The sequence below is a fragment of the Salvelinus namaycush genome, chromosome 4, assembly GCF_016432855.1.
Source record: "Salvelinus namaycush isolate Seneca chromosome 4, SaNama_1.0, whole genome shotgun sequence".
In the NCBI taxonomy this organism is placed as follows: Eukaryota; Metazoa; Chordata; class Actinopteri; order Salmoniformes; family Salmonidae; genus Salvelinus; species Salvelinus namaycush.
Window position 1 is genome coordinate 56,902,292 of NC_052310.1, and position 21,747 is coordinate 56,924,038.

The window sequence follows — 21,747 nt, forward strand, 5'->3', positions numbered from 1 at the left end:
TTCTCTGTAAAGCATATTTTCAAAATCTGACACGATAGGTGGATTAACAACAAGCTAAGCTGTGTTTTGGTATATTTCACTTGTGATTGCATGATTATAAATATTTTTTGTAATATTTTGCGCCCTGCAATTCAGTGGTTGTTTAGGAAAATGATCCCGTAAAAGGGATCCGTGCGCAGAGAAGTTAATGGCCATGTACTCTTATAATCTCCACTCCGCCCAGTCAGAAGAGGACTGGCCACTCCTCGGAGCCTGGTTTCACTCTGTCTTCCTAGGTTCCTGCCTTTCTAGGGGAATTTTTCCTAGCCACTGCTTCTACATCGGCATTACTTGCTCTTTGGGGTTTAACCTCCCTTGGGTACGTGAGACGTTAGCGTCCCACCTCTTCAACAGCCAGTGAAACTGCTGGGCGCCAAATTCAAATACAGAAATACTCATTATAAAAATTCAGAAAACAAAACATATTTTACATAGCTTTAAAGATGAACTTCTTGTGAATCCAACCGCGGTGTCAGATTTTTAAAATGCTTTACGGCGAAAGCATACCTTACGATTATTTGAGAACATAGCCCAGCAGACAAATCATTACAAATAGTAACCAGCCAAGTAGAAGAGTTACACAAGTCAGAAATAGAGATAAAATTAGTCCCTTACCTTTGATGATCTTTATATGGTTGCACTCAGCAGACATTCATTTACTCAATAAATGTTCCTTTTGTTCGATAAAGTCTCTTTATATCCATAAACCTCAGTTTTCGCGCTTTTTCTTCAGTAATCCACAGGCTCAAACGCAGTCAAAACAGGCAGACAAAAAATCCAAATTGTATCCGTAAAGTTCATAGAAACATGTCAAACGATGTTTATATTCAATCCTCAGGTTGTTTTTGCCTAAATAATGGATAATATTTCAACCGGACAATAACATTGTCAATATAAAAGGTAAACAAGAAAGACACTCTCAGTCGTGCGCATGAAAAAGCTCTGTGACACTTTAGGGTCCACTCATTCAGACTGCTCTTACTTCCTCATTTTTCAGAATACAACCCTGAAACAATTTCTAAAGACTGTTGACATCTAGTGGAAGGCATAGGAACTGCAATTTGAGTCCTAAGTCAATGGATACTGTAATGTAAATGCCATAATTACAAATGCGATGTATGTGTATTTTCAAAATGGTACATACCGTATTTGAAAGAGTATGTTAAACTTTCACTGAGTCTCAAATACAGGATACATATTTTTGAAATATGAGATGAAACTAACCCGGTAATTACTTGTATTGGCAATCTATTTGAATTAGCTCTTCAATAAAAAAATAACCATTCAAATATTATACATGCTGATATTTGACAATAGGATATGATTAGAAATTCCAATCGTGGCTATACTAATCCGAATGATTTTAAAATCAGACCCGTGCCTTTATAAAGTAGTTAGATGTTTCTTTGCAGCAAGACTATTCCTGACCTAACTTATGTGATGACATCCAATTGCAATCATAGTTAAATGCAATCTCAATCACTAAAGATGGTCTACCCGAACTACCGTGTGTTGTTTACGAAGCGAAACTAAAAAAAGGTGAATAATGTACTGAGGTAAAGACAGTTTCAGGTTGGATATTCAAAAGATATATTCGCCCGTAGTTTTCCTTACGTCCACCAACAGCAGTTAGGGACCGTAAACATGGTGACAAATCACATTTTTAAAATTTCAATAGCTCTTTAACCATCACTCCAAACACTTTGAAAACTGGTTGTAGCTAACCCGATGGCATAGACACACCCTTTAGTTTGTCCATTTTTATTTCACATGGTTTTACATGAATTTTTCAAAATGTAGAATTTCAATAGCTCCTTGGTCATGTGACCTAATGACTTCAAACAAGGTTCAGAATGTCCACTGACTATGCCTTCATATTGCACACTCTGTTTGTCTACTTTCATCTCATGCTATTAGACTTAAATCTGTAAGCTTTGCAGGCCTTCATTTTACATGGGTGTTTAAAAAAAAACTTTTAAGTCAACAAAATGTTCCATCCTCACAATAACTATCGTTCACATGGACACTGAAAAGATCTGCAAATGGCTGTATGTGGAATGGATCAAGGACAGGAGAGGTGTTCAAACAGAGGTGCTTAAAGGAAGGCGCTCAGGTAGGCCTCATGAAAAACAATGTTTCATATGCTCTTTATAATCACAGTAATAATAGGCATGGATTTGTCAGTCACAGTGAGCTTGATAACGTGAAAGAATCCTTTTTATAGCATCACTTTCATATACTGTACATTAAGACAAATCCTTCTACGTTGAGAATTAGAACGCAGTTTATATAACCTGAAAATGACTTGATATTTGAGTGCATTCACAACAAGCCACCTGCAGACAACTTACAAAATGCAATATTGCATTTGAGGGTTTGTTTTTCTGATGAAAATAGTTATTTGATGCATGGCCTACTATTTCTAACTGGGAAAATAAATTCCTACGTCTTTTGTGAGTAAAATCCTTTTTCCAAAATTGATTTAGGTCATTTTTGTGAAGAGGTATGAGGGTTGTGATATGGGTCATTTAATAGTAAAATCATTTAAGGGATCAATACATTTCTATATTGCTTCCTTAGTATCTGCATGAACCATCAGGCCAAGTGTTTTTGGTTGACCTTGTTGGACAGAAAGAGAAGGAGGAATTGGAACACGCTGCATTCAAATTCTGGTCTTAGTTATTCCATTGTACTGGATCTAATACATATTAGCATTTTACATATATTCATAAGTGTAATACTTTTTTATGACATACTGTGAAAAACTCTTGGCTGCTGGCTCTGTCACTTTCAGACATGCGCAGAGCAGACATGAACCACAGGGGTTCTGTGTAAAGAGAGAGTAATCCAAAAGGCACAGACACACCCCTTGACTTTCAATTGGCACCGTTGACCTGTATGTATTCTCTCCTGATTGGCTCTGTGGTGCACAGTCTGGCAAAGTGCCAGAGGTATGAGGAGAGACATCCTCCTTTGTATTTATGATAACAAATATTTCCTAACACTTTGGATCCTATTTTTGGACAGTTAGAAGACACAATGCATCAATGCAAAAAAAATGTATTACTAATTACTGTCCATGAGTAACCTCAACCTTGTGGGTCTATGGGTGTTTGGGCCAATAAAGTGCCAACTCAATTCTACCACTGACTAGTCTCTCATGCCCCTATGAACGGGGACACAGGAAAATAGTTTTTAATATAAACCAGCACTTTCTTTACTCGAGTACACTAACCCCTAATTGGGGCTCTTTTCTTGACACATAGTAGCAGTTTACCAGATAACAAGTCAAGAAGAACAAAAAATAGATTATTGTAAGGGTGTATTACATCCTGTGCTGGCCCCATTGTCACGTCCATTCTGGATTCTGAGTGGTAAAATCATAGCTGAAAAATGCCTTTATGCATGTGTATACATTTTCCACCAAGACAGAACTGTCAAAGGGGGTGGAGTTGCAATCTACTGCAGAGACAGCCTGCAGAGTTCTGTCATGCTATCCAGGTCTGTGCCCAAACAGTTCGAGCTTCAACTTTTAAAAATCCACCTTTAATAAGTCTCTCACTGTTCCTACTTGTTACAGACCCCCCTCAGCCCCCAGCTGCGCCCTGGACACCATATGTGAATTAATTGCCCCCCATTTATCTTCAGAGTTTGTAATGTTAGGTGACCTAAACTGGGACATGCTTAACACCTCAGCCGTCCTACAATCTAAGCTAGATGCCCTCAATCTCACCCAAATTAACCTACCAGGTACAACCCCAAATCTGTAAACTCAGGCACCCTCATAGATATCATCCTGACCAACCTGCCCTCTAAATACACCTCGGCTGTCTTCAACCAGTTTCTCAGCGATCACTGCCTCATTTCCTGCGTCAGTAATGGGTCCGCGGTCAAACAACCACCCCTCATCACAGTCAAACGCTCCCTAAAACACTTCAGCGAGCAGGCCTTTCTAATCGACCTGGCCCGGGTATCCTGGAAGGATATTGACCTCATTCCGTCAGTAGAGGATGCCTGGTTATTCTTTAAAAGTGCTTTCCTCACCATCTTAAATAAGCATGCCCCGTTAAAAAAATGTAGACCCAGGAACAGATATAGCCCTTGGTTCACTTCAGACCTGACTGCCCTTGACCAGCACAAAAACTTCCTGTGGCGTACTACATGAGCATCGAATAGCCCCCACGATATGCAACTTTTCAGGGAAGTTAAGAACCAATATACACAGGCAGTTAGGAAAGCTAAGGCTAGCTTTTTCAAACAGAAATGTACATCCTGTAGCACAAACTCCAAAAAGTTCTGGAACACTAAAGTCCATGGAGAATAAGAGCACCTCCTCCCAGCTGCCCACTGCACTGAGGCTAGAAAACACTGTCACCACCGATAAATCTACAATTATCGAGAATTTCAATAAGCATTTTTCTAAGGCTGGGCTTGGTTTCCACTTGGCTACCCCTACCCCGGTCAACAGCTCTGCACTCCTCACAGCAACTTGCCCAAACCTCCCCCATTTCTCCTTCACCCAAATAGCTGATGTTCTGAAAGAGCTGCAAAATCTGGACCCCTACAACTCAGCTGGGCTAGACAATCAGGACACTCTTTCTAAAATGATCTGCCGCAATTGTTGCAACCCCTATTATTAGCCTGTTCAACCTTTCTTTCGCATCGTCTGAGATCCCCAAAGATTGGAAAGCTGCCGCGGTCATCCCCCTCTTCAAAGGGGGTGACACTCTAGACCCAAACTGCTACAGACCTATATCTATCCTACCCTGTCTTTCTAAGGTCTTAGAAAGCCAAGTTAACAAACAGATCACCGACCATTTCGAATCCCACGTACCTTCTCCGCTATGCAATCTGGTTTCCAAGCTGGTCATGCGTGCACCTCAGCCACGCTCAAGGTCTTAAACGATATCATAATCGCCATCGACAAAAGACAATACTGTGCAGCCGTATACTTCGACCTGGCCAAGGCTTTTGACTCTGTCAATCACAGCATTCTTATCAGCAGACTCAATAGCCTTGGTTTCTCAAATGACTGTCTCGCCTGGTTCACCAACTACTTCTCAGAGCTCAGTGTGTCAAATGGGAGGGCCTGTTGTCCGGACCTCTGCCAGTCTCTATGGGGGTGCCACAGGATTCAATTCTCGGGCTGACTCTCTTCTCTGTATACATCAATGATGTAGCTCTTGCGGCTGGTGATTCTCTGATCCACCTCTACGCAAATGACACCATTCTGTATACTTTTGGCCCTTCTTTGGAAACTGTGTTAACTAACCTCCAAACGAGCTTCATGCCATACAACTCTTCTTCCGTGGCCTCCAACTGCTCTTAAATGCAAGTAAAACTAAATGTATGCTCTTCAACCGATCGCTGCCCGCATCTGCCCACCCGCCTATCATCACTACTCTGGACGGTTCTGACTTAGAATGTGTGGACTAGAGGTCGACCGATTATGATTTTTCAACGCCGATACCGATTATTGGAGGACCAAAAAAAGCCGATTTTTAAAATGTATTTGTAATAATGACAATTACAACAATACTGAATGAACACTTATTTTAACTTAATATAATACATCAATAAAATCAATTTAGCCTCAAATAAATAATGAAACATGTTCAATTTGGTTTAAATAATGCAAAAACAAAGTGTTGGAGAAGAAAGTAAAAGTGCAATATGTGCCATGTAAAAAAGCTAACGTTTAAGTTCCTTGCTCAGAACATGAGAACATATGAAAGCTGGTGGTTCCTTTTAACATGAGTCTTCAATATTCCCAGGCAAGAAGTTTTAGGTTGTAGTTATTATAGGACTATTTCTCTCTATACGGTTTGAATTTCATATACCTTTGACTATTGGATGTTCTTATAGGCACTTTAGTATTGCCAGTGTAACAGTATAGCTTCCGTCCCTCTCCTCGCCCCTACCTGGGCTCGAACCAGGAAAACGTCGACAACAGCCACCCTCGAAACATCGTTACCCATCGCTCCACAAAAGCCACGGCCCTTGCAGAGCAAGGGGAACAACTACTTCAAGTCTCAGAGCGAGTGACGTCAACGATTGAAACACTATTAGCGCGCACCCCGCTAACTAGCTAGCCATTTCACATCGGTTACACCAGCCTAATCTTTGGAGTTGATAGGCTTGAAGTCATAAACAGCTCACTGCTTGAAGCATTGCGAAGATCTGCTGGCAAAACGCACGAAAGTGCTGTTTGAATGAATGCGTACGAGCCTGCTGCTGCCTACCATCGCTCAGTCAGACTGCTCTATCAAATCATAGACTTAATTATAACATAATAACACACAGAAATACGAGCCTTTGGTCATTAAAATGGTCGAATCCGGAAATTATCATTTCGAAAAACAAAACGTTTATTCTTTGTGAAATACGGAACCGTTACATATTTTATCTAACGGCTGGCATCCCTAAGTCTAAATATTGCTGTTACATTGTACAACCTTTAATGTTATGTCATAATTATGTACAATTCTGGCAAATTAATTACGGTCTTTGTTAAGAATAAATGGACTTCACACAGTTCGCAACGAGCCAGGCGGCCCAAACTGCTGCATATACCCTGACTGCTTGCACGGAACGCAAGAGAAGTTACACAATTTCCCTAATTATAAGAAATGCATGTTAGCAGGCAATATTAACTAAATATGCAGGTTTAAAAATATATACTTGTGTATTGATTTTAAAGAAAGGCATTGATATTTATGGTTTGGTGCAACGACAGCGCTAAATCATCCCCCGTTTGTCGAAGTAGGCTGTGATTCCATGAGAAATTAACAGGCACCGCATCAATTATATGCAACGCAGGACACGCTAGATAAACTAGTAATATCATCAACCGTGTGTAGTTAACTAGTGATTATGTGAAGATAGTTTTTTTATAAGATAAGTTTAATGCTAGCTAGCAACTTACCTTGGCTTCTTGCTGCCCTCGCGTAACAGTTAGTCAGCCTGCCATGCAGGATCCTCGTGAAGTGCAATGTAAGGCAGGTGGTTAGAGCATTGGACTAGTAACCGGAAGGTTGCAAAAACAAACCCTCGAGCTGACAAGGTAAAAATCTGTCGATCTGCCCCTGAACAAGTCAGTTAACTTTTTATGGCTGCAGGGGCAGTATTGAGTAGCTCTGTTTAAGGTGCCCATTTCAAACGGCCTCGTACTCAATTCTTGCTCGTACAATATGCATATTATTGTTATTATTGGATAGAAAACACTCTAGTTTCTATAGCTGTTTGAATTATGTCTCTGAGTGGAACAGAACTCATTCTACAGCACTTTTCCTGATATGGTGTGAGATTTCAGACATCTTGGCCCCTGCTCCCAGGTCAGTTCATAAGTCCCTGTGAAGGCTATGATGCTACAAACACTGCCTACGCCTTCCTCTAGATGTCAGTAAGAGGTGACAATTTGAATGGAGTCGATTGCGCAATCAGTGCCTGTATAAAACGACAAAGACCGGATGTACCGTTCTTTTCCTGCTGCGCCTGACGCACGATGTACGTTGGACCTGCTCTCTTTCCAAGCTTGGGTTTAGCCAGTAATATTTCGCCGGTCATGTTTTTACTCGTTATAGGTGTTAAAGACATCATAAGGTAGTTAATTTAAACCGTTTTATAGCAATTTATATCCGTTTAGTGCGATTTTGAGGCAATTCTTGGTGATGCACTTTGAAGCTTTGGGCACGTTTCCAGTACCGGTCGAACGTTAGTGGGCATTTCGAAGGACAAGCGGACATCTTTCGACCAAAAGAAGATTAGACCCAAGAAAGGATACATTGCCCAAGATTCTGATGGAAGATCACCTCATAGTAAGAAATATTTAAGATGATAAATCGTTGTTCTGTCGAAAAATTTTAAACGCATATTCCGCCATTTTCTTTGGTATAGCTTCGCTTGGCGAACCCTGTATTGCACAGTAAGGATAATTTTAGAAATGTAATTCAGCGATTGCATTAAGAACTAATTTGTCTTTCGATAGCTGTCCAACTTATATTTTTTTAGTCAAGTTTATGAATAGTTAATCATGAGACAAGATCACTGTCAAATATGGCGCCCGCCATTTTCAGGCTAGTTTTGCTAGTTTTGTCATTGTATAACCACGTTTTTTTGTGGCTAAATATGCACATTTTCGAACAAACTCTATATGTATGTTGTAATATGATGTTACAGGAGTGTCATCGGAAGAATTCTGAGAAGGTTAGTGAAAAAATTAATATATTTTGGCGATGATTACGATATCGCTCTCTTTGGCTTGAATCGATGCTCTGGTAACGTTTGCACATGTGGTATGCTAATATAACGATTTATTGTGTTTTCGCTGTAAAACACTTAGAACATCTGAAATATTGTCTGAATTCACAAGATCTGTGTCCTTCCATTGCTGTGAGCTGTGTATTTTTAAGAAATGTTTTATGATTAGTAATTAGGTAATACACGTTGCTCTGTGTATTTATTCTAGTCGAGTTGTGATGGTGGGTGCAATTGTAAACTATGATTTATACCTGAAATATGCACATTTTTCTAACAAAACATATTTATTGTATAGGATAGGTTATCAGACTGTCATCTGATGAGGTTTTTTCTTGGTTAGTGGCTATCAATATCTTTATTTGGCCGAATTGGTGATAGCTACAGGTGGAGAGAAAATGGTGGACAAAGAAAAATGGTGTCTTTTGCTAACGTGGTTAGCTAATAGATTTACATATTTTGTCTTCCCTGTAAAACATTTTAAAAATCTGAAATGGTGGCTTTATTCACAAGATCTGTATCTTTCATTTGGTGTCTTGGACTTGTGATTTAATGATATTTAGATTCTTCTATTTAATTGTGACGCTATGCTAGCGATGCTAATCAGTGTGGGGGGGGGTGGGGGATGTTGTCATAGGTGTACCGACCTCGGGCTTGCAGCCATAAGAGGTTATCACTTTTCAATGACGGCCTAGGAACGGTGGGTTAACTGACTTGCCTAGTTAAATAAAGGTGTAAAAAAAACAATAAAAAATAATTCCAAATCGGTGTCCAAAAATACCGATTTCCGATTGTTATGAAAACTTGAAATCGGCCCTAATTAATCGGCCATTCCGATTAATCGGTCGAGCTCTAATGTGGACAACTACAAATACCTAGGTGTCTGATTAGACTGAACTCTCCTTCCAGACTCATTAAGCATCTCCAATCCAAAATTAAATCTAGAATCGGATTTTTATTCCGCAACAAAGCATCCTTCACTCAGGCTGCCAAACATACCCTCGTAAAACTGACTATCCTTGAATTCGGGCGATGTCATTTACAAAATAGCCTCCAACACTCTACTCAACAAACTGGATGCAGTCTATCACAGTGCCATCCGTTTCATCAACAAAGCCCCACATACTACCCACCACTGCGACCTGTATGCTCTCGTTGGCTGGCCCTCGCTTCATATTCGTCGCCAAACCCACTGGCTCCAGGTCATCTATAAGTCCTTGCTAGGTAAAGCCCCGCCTTATCTCAGTTCACTGGTCACCATAGCAGCAACCACCCGTAGCACGCGCTCCAGCAGGTATATTTCACTGGTCACCCACAAAGCCAATTCCTCCTTTGGCCACCTTTCCTTCCAGTTCTCTGCTGCTAATGACTGGAACGAATTGCAAAAATCACTGAAGCTGGATACTTAAATCTCCCTCACTATCTTTAAGCGTCAGCTGTCAGAGCAGTTTACAGATCATTGCACCTGTACGTAGCCCATCTGTAAATAGCCCATCCAACTACCTCATCCCCATATTGTTATTTATTTATATATTATTTGCCCCTTTGCACCACAGTATCTCTACTTGCACATTCATCTTCTGCACATCTCACTCCAGTGTTTATTTGCGAAATAGTAATTATTTCACCACTACAGCTTATTTATTCCCTTACCTCCCTAATCTTACTTAATTTGCACACACTGTATATAGACTTTTGTATTGTGTTATTGACTGTACATTTGTTTATTCCATGTGTAACTGTGTTGTTTGTCACACTGCTTTACTTTCTCGGCCAGGTTGCAGTTGTACATGAGAACTTGTTCTCAACTGGCTTACCAGGTTGAATAAAGGTGAAATAAAAAAATATTGTATGTGGGAATGTCTTATGTCCGTCCTACATGTAGTGTTGGTACATGGAGTATTCCTCAACTGCATATATCATAAATTGCTATTGCAAATAGAAGTATTATGTTCAACTGACATTTTCAGATATTATTTTGACAAACACACGTTGGTGCTTACAATTCGTTCTCTATTGTATTGGGCACTGTCATCTGTGATATGACTTTCTTTAAGCATGCACTGATGAAACTGTCACTTAATATTTTTTTCTTAAAGTCTACAAAACACTCTACAGTCATGGCCAAAAGTTTTGAGAATGACACAAATATTAATTTCCACAAAGTTTGCTGCTTCAGTGTCTTTAGATATTTTTGTCAGATGTTACTATGGAATACTGAAGTATAATTACAAGCATTTCATAAGTGTCGAAGGCTTTTGACAATTACATGAAGTTGATGCAAAGAGACAATATTTGCAGTGTTGACCCTTCTTTTTCAACACCTCTCAAACTGCCCTGGCATGCTGTCAATTAACTTCTGGGCCACATCCTGACTGATGGCAGCCCATTCTTGCATAATCAATGCTTGGAGTTTGTCAGAATTTGTGGGGTTTTGTTTGTCCACCCACCTCTTGAGGATTGACCACAAGTTCTCAATGGGATTAAGGTCTGGGGAGTTTCCTGGCCATGGACCCAAAATATCGATGTTTTGTTCCCCGAGCCACTTAGTTATCACTTTTGCCTTATGGCAAGGTGCTCCATCATGCAGGAAAAGGCATTGTTCGTCACCAAACTGTTCCTGGATGGTTGGGAGAAGTTGCTCTCGGAGGATGTGTTGGTACCATTCTTTATTCATGGCTGTGTTCTTAGGCAAAATTGAGTGAGTGAGCCCACTCCCTTGGCTGAGAAGCAACCCCACACATGAATGGTCTCAGGATGCTTTACTGTTGGCATGACACAGGACTGATGGTAGCACTCACCTTGTCTTCTCCGGACAAGCTTTTTTCCGGACGCTCCAAACAATCGGAAAGGGGATTCATCAGAGAAAGTGACTTAACCCCAGTCCTCAGCAGTCCAATCCCTGTACCTTTTGCAGAATATCAGTCGGTCCCTGATGTTTTTCCTGGAGAGAAGTGGCTTCTTTGCTGCCCTTCTTGACACCAGACCATCCTCCAAAAGTCTTTGCCTCACTGTGCATGCAGATGCACTCACACCTGGCTGCTGCCATTCCTGAGCAAGCTCTGTACTGGTGGTGCCCCGATCCCGCAGCTGAATCAACTTTAGGAGACGGTCCTGGCGCTTGCTGGACTTTCTTGGGCGCCCTGAAGCCATCTTCACAACAATTGAACCGCTCTCCTTGAATTTCTTGATGATCGAATAAATGGTTGATTTAGGTGCAATCTTACTGGCAGCAATATCCTTGACTGTGAAGCCCTTTTTGTGCAAAGCAATGATGATGGCACGTGTTTCCTTGCAGGTAACCATGATTGACAGAGGAAGAACAATGATTGCAAGCATCACTCTCCTTTTGAAGCTTCCAGTCTGTTATTCGAACTCAATCAGCATGACAGAGTGATCTCCAGCCTTGTTCTAGTCAACACTCACACCTGTGTTAACGAAAGAATCACTGACATGTCAGCTGGTCCTTTTGTGGCAGGGCTGAAATGTAGTGGAAATGTTTTTTTGCCGATTCAGTTCATATGCATGGCAAAGAGGGACTTTGCAATTAATTGCACTTCATCTGATCACTCTTCATAACATTCTGGAGTATATGCAAATTGCCATCATACAAACTGAGGCAGCAGACTTTGAGAAAAGTAATATTTGTGTCATTCTCAAAACTTTTGGCCACGACTGTACATTTATTCACTCTGTGATAGGGTTGGATCCTATATGCTACTTTTATTGTCCTGTAAATGGTTCAGTGCCTATCATTTAGGCTGTGGGTAGAATGGGGCATTAAGGAAATTACATCTACTAATAAATTACTACTAGATTATAGTGATAAGGAAAACAGCATACAAATGTGGCTTGTGTATTAATTTTCCTATAACTAATCATAATTCCATTATTTTTACATAAAAATGAGAATACTTAAAAATGAGAAGATCCCGCCATGGAAAAGACTGGGCGGACATAAAGTGTAAAGGACGGGAAATAACTCACACCATGCAGCAGGACACCTTCAGCTGTGGGGTCTTTGTCATGCAGGTTTGATAGTTATATTTTCAATAAGCTGTTATGTGACAATTAGGTAAAAAACTATATTTAATTTTTTGGTGTACATGGCCAAGGAAGTTGCACAGAACTTCCAACATCCCCTCCCAAATTGATATGGAACCTAAAAAAACACATGGAGCAACTGCAAAAAGAAATGGCTGAGGATATGCTAAAAATGTCTGGTATGTAAATACATTTAATTCAAAGTAAATGTAAATTCTTTATTTTTATGTAGTTGTGTGGGACAGCCATATGTTCAGTTCATACCTATGATTTCAGAGTTCAACAAAGCCAACAACTGCTTCATGTGTGCCACTGATAAAGAACCTGGATGTGGCCCAAAGACTGACTGGGTTAGTAACTTTATTTAACATGTTTATAATCTTCTGACAACAGTGGCGGTATGTAAGACAATTTATGGCTAATATTTTATATTATTTATAACGTGTTACGCTTTATTTGGTTTTGATTGAATGTTTTGCATGCCAACTGAGGTTCCATGTGCTGTGCCTAGGAATGAAGACAAAAGAGTTCAGAGTAAAGAACACAAACTGGAAGTGCAGTCTGTGTTGTTGAAAATGTATGCTATACCCCATCCACACTGAAGAGGCTCTGAAATATACATCAACCAGGGATAAAGAGAACCAGGGATAAAGAGAAAGTTAACACTGAAATGTTTCATACTTAATTGAAGTTAAGTGTCTGTTGGCATGTCGGAAAATATTAAAGGTATACAATCTCTTTAATTTGTCAATATTATATTTTTTATTAATTGATTTACTTGCCACAATTACTGTGGTTACTTACCTGTTCAGCATATGTATTGACCAGCAAACCACTGCAGTCTACCTCACTAGCTCACTCTCCATCCCTGCTTTGGACAATTAATAGCATGACTCTCGTACTTTGCCCTTTTCCTTTATGGTTGATATTAACGACAAAAGGAGATATCTGTCTCTCTCCTATTGTGTACCACTGTTAAATACTGTGGGAAAATAAAGAACAGGGAAAATAAATACTTAGAACTACCAATTATTGTAGATAAATATTAAAGAAAAGGGTAAACACTGGACCCCGTAATTGTCAAACTAATAATAATGAAAAATTCATATAAAACCACGTGAGATGAAAATTGACAAACTAAAGGGTGTGCAATGTGTAGGCCCACTGAGTGGACATTCTGAACCTTGTTTGAAGTCACCAGGTCACATGACCAAGGAGCTATTGAAATTCTAAATTAAAAAAATTCATGTAAAACTATGTGAGATAAAAATGGACAAACTAAAGGGTGTGCAATATGTAGGCCCACTCAGTGGACATTCTGAACCTTGTTTGAAGTCACTAGGTCACACGACCTAGGAGCTATTGAAACTTTACATTTGGAAAAATTCATGTAAAATCTTGTGAGATGAAAATTGACAAACTAAAGGGTGTGCAATATAGAAGAGTAGTCAGTGGAAATTCTGAACCTTGTTTGAAGTAAGTATGTCACATGACCAAGGAGCTATTGAAATTTGAATGTAAAAAAGTTTGTACTTTGTTCACACTCCCTAACTAATTCAACTAGGAATACAAAACACTGCTCACAATACCACATGTTTATTAGCTTTGGAAAGCAAATTAATGTCTAAATCGTGAAAATAAGACCTGTGCAATGTTGTGCGCAATTTTTCCAACACCATGACACTTATTTGGAGTCTATTGAGGTTTGAAAGCGATATACGTCGAATATCGAACTTGAAACTGTCTTTACCTCGGTGAATAAAGTCAATACAAATTCACCTCACTTTTTGAATCAAGTAACTGGATGTAAACATCACGTCATCATACAATTCACTGGCAACACTAAATATGAGGTTCAGAAGAGGTTCATAGATCGGAGATTCTCTCCTTTCAAGCATATTCCGCGTGATACCATAATGTGTAGTACATGCGCGCACTTAAATTCTACAGCTCGTATAGCTTGACCGATCATTTTCAGGATAGGTTGACTGCAGTGAGGATTCACCACGTGTAATCAGCTATCGTATAGCAAGCCAGGAGGCAATACAGGTTGCATGCAATTCCATTTAGGACCTAACAGTTCAATGTGAGTCCTTAAAATGAAATGCAGGCCTACTCACCTCCACCCCGGTATAGTTTTCGAAGAAAAATAGGACGAGGCTCTGGTAGATGTTATAGAGGTGGTCGTCCATCCTGCGATATAGTCTTGATGGTAAGACAGCGGTAAGCACACGACATGCACCCCATGACAGCACATAAGCCGGAGCTGTGCCTAGCATTACCACTGCAGGAAACCAGTACCGCAACGAGTATGTGTGCACAACCAGGGAGAGCAGCATTCTGTACTACTGCACACTTATAGCTATTTCAATTAGCTATAACTATAAGATATCTGCACGTTCACTTCTCGGTTGACTGTTTCCTGTTGAAAGTAAGCTAGGATGAGAAGTTGCAAATATAGCTTATACAACGGCCACATAGTAACACCACATGTCAACGTTATGCATATCGCAAACGACCTCGAATCTCCGATAGCTAGCTAACTTTACCTAGCTAAGCTAACTTACTTTGTGGCTAAACACTGCTCAACCGGCACATGACCCAAACGAATGGTTTCGTACAAAACCACGGTTAAAACAGCAGTGGTAAATCATTACTATATGCTTTGCATATAAATTCTCCTCGGTCAACAGTGAAGTTTTAGTTCAAAAACTACCTCTACCAAAGTCACACACACGCCTCCTCATGGACTCAATGGGGGAATCGCATTCTCCTCGCCTCCTCAAAACCCATTGGAGTAGGTCGGAGGGGCGGGACTTCTGGCTTTCTCATCCAATGGGGTTTGAGGAGCGAGGAAGCAATTGCGATTGGTCCGTGCTATCCGGGATCATTGGGACCCCTCTACCCCACTGAAGTTAACATTTTAAATTAAATTTTAAATGAATAAGGTAGGGGTTAAGGTAGGGACATCCCAATGATCCCGCATAGCACTGGCTATTGAAATTCTATCCATGTTTAATAATGATTCATGCTATCTGGGGTCATTGGGGCTTCTGTACCCTAAACTTAACCCGTACCTGTGTAACCCGTACTACGCTGCAGTATAGAACGACCAGTTGAAACACCGGAAGGGTCGCTACTTCCCTTTAAATACGTAATTCATTGCTTAAAGCCATACCCACCAAACGGGAGCAAACGTACCTCAAACGCCTTGTTCACACTGACAGGGTTTTGGGACACCAGAAGTACATTACACATGATCACACCGACAGCATCATTGCATTTTGGTACACTAGTACATTCAATTCCAATGGAATGCTGAGTTTGCCTTGCAGCATTGTGTTGCAGAGGCAGTTGCAGTATGTTCTGTGGTGCATATGTTGGATTTGTCTTCTTTTTTTTTTGCATCAAACTATGCATAGAAATGGTAGCAGAACGTGAATGTTGAACTTCTGTTGCAGGCATATCCAGATGATGCTGCATACTATTTTGCGCAATGACACTGTAGGTGTGATCAAGGTGTTTGCCTTCCAGCATTGAGTTGCAGAGGCAGGTGCAGTGCATTCTTTGTGGCACTTACCTTGTATTTATCAAACATATATATATAATTGTATGCTGTAGACAGCTTGCTGTTGCGTACCAATTTGCGCAATGATGCTGTAGGTGTGATCAAGGCGAAAGTCTGTTCAAGAAAGTACAAGAACGTTTTGGGGAAACTTGTCATACAGTCCAAACCCGTTCCGCAAAGTAGCAAACTGAACGCACCTCTAGTGTCATGTCAGATGGCGTCACTCCTATGCTACGCTCGTCCATCATCATCCTGCACTACTCGAAACTAGGAAACTCAGAAAATGTCCGACTTGCTAACTGGTTGAAAGTGGCAGTGGCACCTGTATAACTACAATCATTTGGCAAGTCGGAAATGTCAGTTTCCTAGTTCCAACTACCACATAAATGCGGAATCTGTGTAGACTGCGGTCACGCTATCTGACTGAAGACAATGACCCTAGACCCTAAACCCTACCCTTAAGCCTCGATCACACCTACAGTGTTTTGCGCAAAATGGTACGCAGCATCATCTGGATATGTGTGCAACAAAAGTCCAACATTCACCTTCTGCTACCATTTCTGTCAAGCTGCCGATTTATACAATTTGATGCATACTTCGATAAAATCCAACATATGCACCACACAGAACGCACTGCATCTGCCTCTGCAATGCAATGCTGCAAGCTAAACGGAACGGAGCATTCCATTGGAAATGAATGTACTTCTGGTGTACCAAAATGCAATGACACTGTTGGTGTGATGGAGGCTGGAGGCGTAAGCCATTGGCCAACATTGTGCAAGCTGATTGGTTTAAAGAAGAGTTCTGAGACTGGGGGGTTGCTAAGGGTGGATGACAGTTGCTAATGTGCTGGTGTCAGGGATAAGTCTAAACGGGATACTTGGGACATCCCATCTCTGACATCACCCCCATTTAAGTTGACATTTAAAACGTTATAAAGGTTCCAATGCAATAATTTTTTAAAATCTCAATTTCAAATAATTTCTGGGTAACAATTAAGTACCTTACTGTGATTGTTTTCAATTAAAAATGGTAAATAAAATAGCTTCTTAGCAATAATTTTGCAAGATGTCTGGGAGGGGTCTGAGTGGGGAGGAGAAAATGGAAAATTATGTTATTGGCCGAGAGGTTTGGAACTGTTATTTGTAACTAATTCCCCAGGCAGGCAAAAACTCTACCCACCAAAACAGGCTGACACTTCAGGCTGTCTTTTCAAACAACTCCTACACGAAAAGGGCATTATAATTTTCACAATATTATTCTAACCTCACTGTGGAAATAAAACAAATAGGGAAATCACATTTTTTGGCTGCACTGGGCCTTTAAGGTTAGGGTAAGGATGTCCCAAGGACCCGGCATTGAACTAACCCTGGTGTCAGTGCCAGCAGCAGTAAAGCAAGATCTGCCGAAAACTAAGGCTGAGTTTTAAAGTTATTTAGATAGTGTGTGTCTGATGAAACCTGACAAGTGTGTGACCTGTGCTATCCAGTATAACTTAACAGTAAATTACTGAGTGAATTGTTAAATAGACACTGTATAAGCACTAGCCTAGTCCCAGATCAGTTTGTCGTATAACCAGCTATCTTTGATGCATAGTAAACTCCTATGACATTAAAGCACTGCTTTGACAATAGACTCATCTTTGAATTGGAACTGTGATGAGTGGATGGACTGACATGACTAGTTTTGTGACAAATAATCACAAATAGAGATGTCCTTATACTTCAGTCTATATCAAACAAAAACCTGGAAAGTTATGCTGCGATGAACATTCTGACAAGGTAAACGTTTTATTAAATAGAATGCAATAACAGTAGAAAGTCAATTCACATTCAAGGGGAAAAAAAGCCAAAACGATTTCCATGTGTGTTCTCTCCATGTTTGAGTCCAACTTCAAATTACCCGGACTTCCATTCCAAGTCATACTTCTCATATGGAAGTTGCTTGAGATGTGTGATACAATCTAGAAGAAAAAGGAAGTCAATGAATGCCATTGTTAAAGAAACATAATGAGACAGAGGGTAAAAACTTCAATTTACATAAATATTCTAAGCTAAAGCCAAATGTAACACCACACAATCCAAAAACAAATCACAACATTTAGTAACATAATACAAATATTCATGAACATTTGGGGTAGGTGCAACATGAGAAACTGAAAATGTCAAGGGTTTGAGTGAGAGTTGTCTCCAAGTGGCTATACAGCTATTCAAAGTGTGCACAGTTCCTAAGTAATTTCAATGCACTTTTATAACTCAAGGAAAGAGCCTTCAACTATTATTAGATGCTTTCTGGAGCTCTCCTAGCTGTTCCATTGAGGAACTGAATGAGCACAGTTTTTTGTTTGGAATGCAGCCATGCACCCCACCTTCACGCAATTACTGTTGTTACGCAATCCAAAACCAGCCCATCACAAATCGCAATCTGGGTCAGATGGGCATCATTTGAAAGCGTATTCTATTGCCAACATGACTAGTGAAGTTATAAAATACGACCTTGCAGTGTTAGGCTTCCCAAGGTACTTCAGAGAACAATACAATTTTGGTGCATATGGAATGTCATGAGGGCATTCAGGTGAGTCTTCCATGGCCATTTTCTTCACAACACAGAGAACATAGGCCCATTTTGTTCAGAATAACCTGGGGTATGACGCAATGTCATTCTTGTAACTGTAAAGCATCATTGCGATCATACATTTCGATGTTGGAAATGTGAAGTGCACATTTGGACTCATGGGTGTGTGGTTTGCTTGTGTGACAAAGACATATTTATAATTTTCGACTTCTCATCTTTCTGAACACATCGAGTGCTCTTGATTTACAGCACTCCCCTTACTGAGACAACACTACAATGTGCAAATGTAACCCAATTTGCGGGAAGGATGGGGGCATCTTGTTGCGGGTGATGCTCCGGCCTAGAACTTGAACTCCCATACATCGCAGTAAAGCGGTGACCCAGAGCCTGACAGCCACTGTGTTCCAATTTAAGTGCTTATCAGTGACGTAATCTACATTTTTCAACCTGTATATGGGATGGAGAGTAAAAGGGCTACACATGAATTAACACTGGGCTGACATCTTACCCAGCACCCACTGCTCGGAGAGAATCCTGCTCCCTTCTGGTCTCTTGCCGTTGTACTCCCCTATGCAGAGGCCTGTCTGCCGGACCGTTTTGCAGACTGTGCCCCCACACAGCTGGATGAGCTCCACCAGGCTGTGGGTGGGGGGCTGGGTGTTCCGGGAGACAAACATTGCAGGCTGACCCAGGAAGAGGTCCTGCTGGTGCTCCCCTGCAGACAGGTGCTGCTGCAGACGGCAGATCTGGGAGGAGAGACATGGTATGGTCTTAGATGGGATGTATTTTCAGGAAGAGTGGAGTTGCTTGCAGCGGTGTTTTAAAAGAGCTCATCTTAATATAGCTAAATGAGTAGTTATTCAGAAATGTACATTTTGTATATGTATTGTGCGTTTGCCTGACCATTAGTTGTCACAACTCAAGTGTGTTGCAGTGTTCTCTTTTCACAAGGAGAGGGCAGAAAAACACCTTGAATTTGTAAATACATTGAACAAAAATATAAACAACACGTAAAGTGTTGGTCCCATGTTTCATGAGCTGAAATAAAAGATCAGACATTTTCCATACCCACAAAAATCATATTTCTCTCAAATGTTGTGCACAATTTTGTTTACATCCCTTTTAGTGAGCATTTCCTCTTTTCCAAGATAATCCATCCACCTGACTGGTGTGGCATATCAAGAAGTTGATGAAACAATATGATCATTATACAGGTGCACCTTGTGCTGGGGGCCATAAAATGCCACTAAAAATGTGCAGTTTTGTCAACACAATGCCACAAATGTCTCAAGTTTTGACGGAGCGTGCAATTGGCATGGTGACTGCAGGAATATCCACCAGAGCTTTGCCAGATAATTTCATATTAATTTCTCAACCATTAGCTGCCTCCAACGTTGTTTAGAGAATTCAGCATTATGTCCAACCAGCTTCACAACCACAGACCAGGTGTATGGCATTGCGTGGGTGAGCGGTTTACTGATTTCAACGTTGTGAACAGAGTGCCCCATGGTGGCGGTGGGGTTATGGTGTGTGCAGGCATAAGTTAGACAACAAACACAATGGCATTTTATCGATAGCAATTTGAATGCACAGAGATACCGTGACGAGAACCTGTGGCCCATGGTGAGGCCCATACTTTAAAAAGTATCTGTAATCAACAGTTGCATATCTGTATTCCCATTCATGTGAAATCCATAGATTAGTGCCTAATGAATTTATTTCAATTGACTGATTTCCTTATATGAACTGTAACTCAGTAAAATCTTTGAAATTGTTGCATGTTAAGTTTATATTTTAGCCACATTTCATACAAACAGAGTTGCTGTTGTCATTATCTGTACAATCAAATGCCCTCCAAAAAGCTTAACCGAATCTGACTCCAAATCACACACCATCTACCATTTCCCCACTTGAAGAACAATCTACTAACTTGGTATCTTGACAAGTGCAGAATTGAAATAAAATGTGTGTGAAATACAACAAAATATGAAAGGGATTTGAGGTTCGAATTATAAATAAATGTGTCTGCCAGAGTGAACCATAACAACCCTTAGCAGTATAACATTCACTACCGGTCAAAAGTTTTAGAACATTTTTAGATCACACTCATTCAAGGGTTTTTCTTAATTTGTACTATTTTCTACATTGTAGAATTATAGTGAAGACATCAAAACTATTAAAATAACACATATGGAATCATGTAGTAACCAAAAAAAGTGTTCAACAAATCAAAATATATTTTATATTTGAGATTCTTCAAAGTAGCCACCCTTTGCCTTGATGACAGCTTTGCACACTCTTGGCATTCTCTCAACCAGCTTCATGAGGTAGTCACCTGGAATGCATTTCAATTAACAGGTGTGCCTCGTTAAAAGTTAATTTGTGAAATTTCTTTCCTTCTTAACGTGTTTGAGCGAATCAGTTGTGTTGTGACAAGGTGGGGGGTATACAGAATATAGCCTTATTTGGTAAAAGACCAAGTCCGTATTAAGGCAAGAACAGCTCAAATAAGCAACGAGAAATGACAGTCCATTACTTTAAGACATGAAGGTCAGTCAACACGGAACATTTCAAGAACTGAACGTTTCTTCAAGTGCAGTCGCAAAAACCATCAAGCGCTATGATGAAACTGGCTCTCATGAGGACCGCCAAAGGAATGGAAGACCCAGAGTTACCTCTGCTGCAGAGGATAAGTTCATTAGAGTTACCAGCCTCAGAAATTGCAACCCAAATAAATTCTTCAGAGTTCAAGTAACAGACACATCTCAAATTCAACTGTTCAGAGGAGACTGTGTGAATCAGGCCATCATGGTCGAATTGCTGCAAATAAACCACTACTAAAGGACACCAATAATAAGAAGAGACTTGCTTGGGCCAAGAAACAGAGTCAATGGACATTAGACCGATGGAAATTTGTCCTTTGGTCTGGAGTCCAAATTTGAGATTTTTGGTTCCAACCGCCGTGTCTTTGTGAGATACGGTGTGGGTGAACGGATGATCTCTGCATATGTATTTCCCACAGTAAAGCATGGAGGAGGTGGTGTTATGGTTTGGGGGTGCTTTGCTGGTGACACTGTCTGTGATTTATTTAGAATTCAAGGCACACTTAACCAGCATGGCTACAACAGCATTCTGCAGCGATATGCCATCCCATCTGGTTTGGGCTTAGTGGGACTATCATTTGTTTTTCAACAGGACAATGACCCAAAACACACCTCCAGGCTGTGTAAGGGCTATTTTACCAAGAAGGAGAGTGATGGAGTACT

The 21,747-nt window shown here is 40.4% G+C and overlaps 2 protein-coding genes across 2 annotated transcripts in view; both read right to left on the reverse strand.

The window, feature by feature from the left end:
• The window catches only part of LOC120046649 (1-acyl-sn-glycerol-3-phosphate acyltransferase epsilon-like), a 53,888-nt gene extending 38,810 nt beyond the window's left edge, over positions 1-15,078 (reverse strand). The window contains exon 1 of the mRNA XM_038992042.1: positions 14,460-15,078. Within this exon, the coding sequence (XP_038847970.1) occupies positions 14,460-14,678 (219 nt within the window). The 5' untranslated portion in view covers positions 14,679-15,078. The remainder of the gene's footprint in view (positions 1-14,459) is intronic.
• A 2,668-nt stretch (positions 15,079-17,746) lies between these two features.
• mcph1 (microcephalin 1) overlaps positions 17,747-21,747 on the reverse strand; it is a 41,556-nt gene continuing 37,555 nt past the window's right edge. The window contains exons 13-14 of the mRNA XM_038992043.1: positions 18,990-19,227; positions 17,747-17,870 (exon numbers count right to left, since the gene is read on the reverse strand). Of these exons, the coding sequence (XP_038847971.1) occupies positions 17,806-17,870; positions 18,990-19,227 (303 nt within the window). The 3' untranslated portion in view covers positions 17,747-17,805. The remainder of the gene's footprint in view (positions 17,871-18,989; positions 19,228-21,747) is intronic.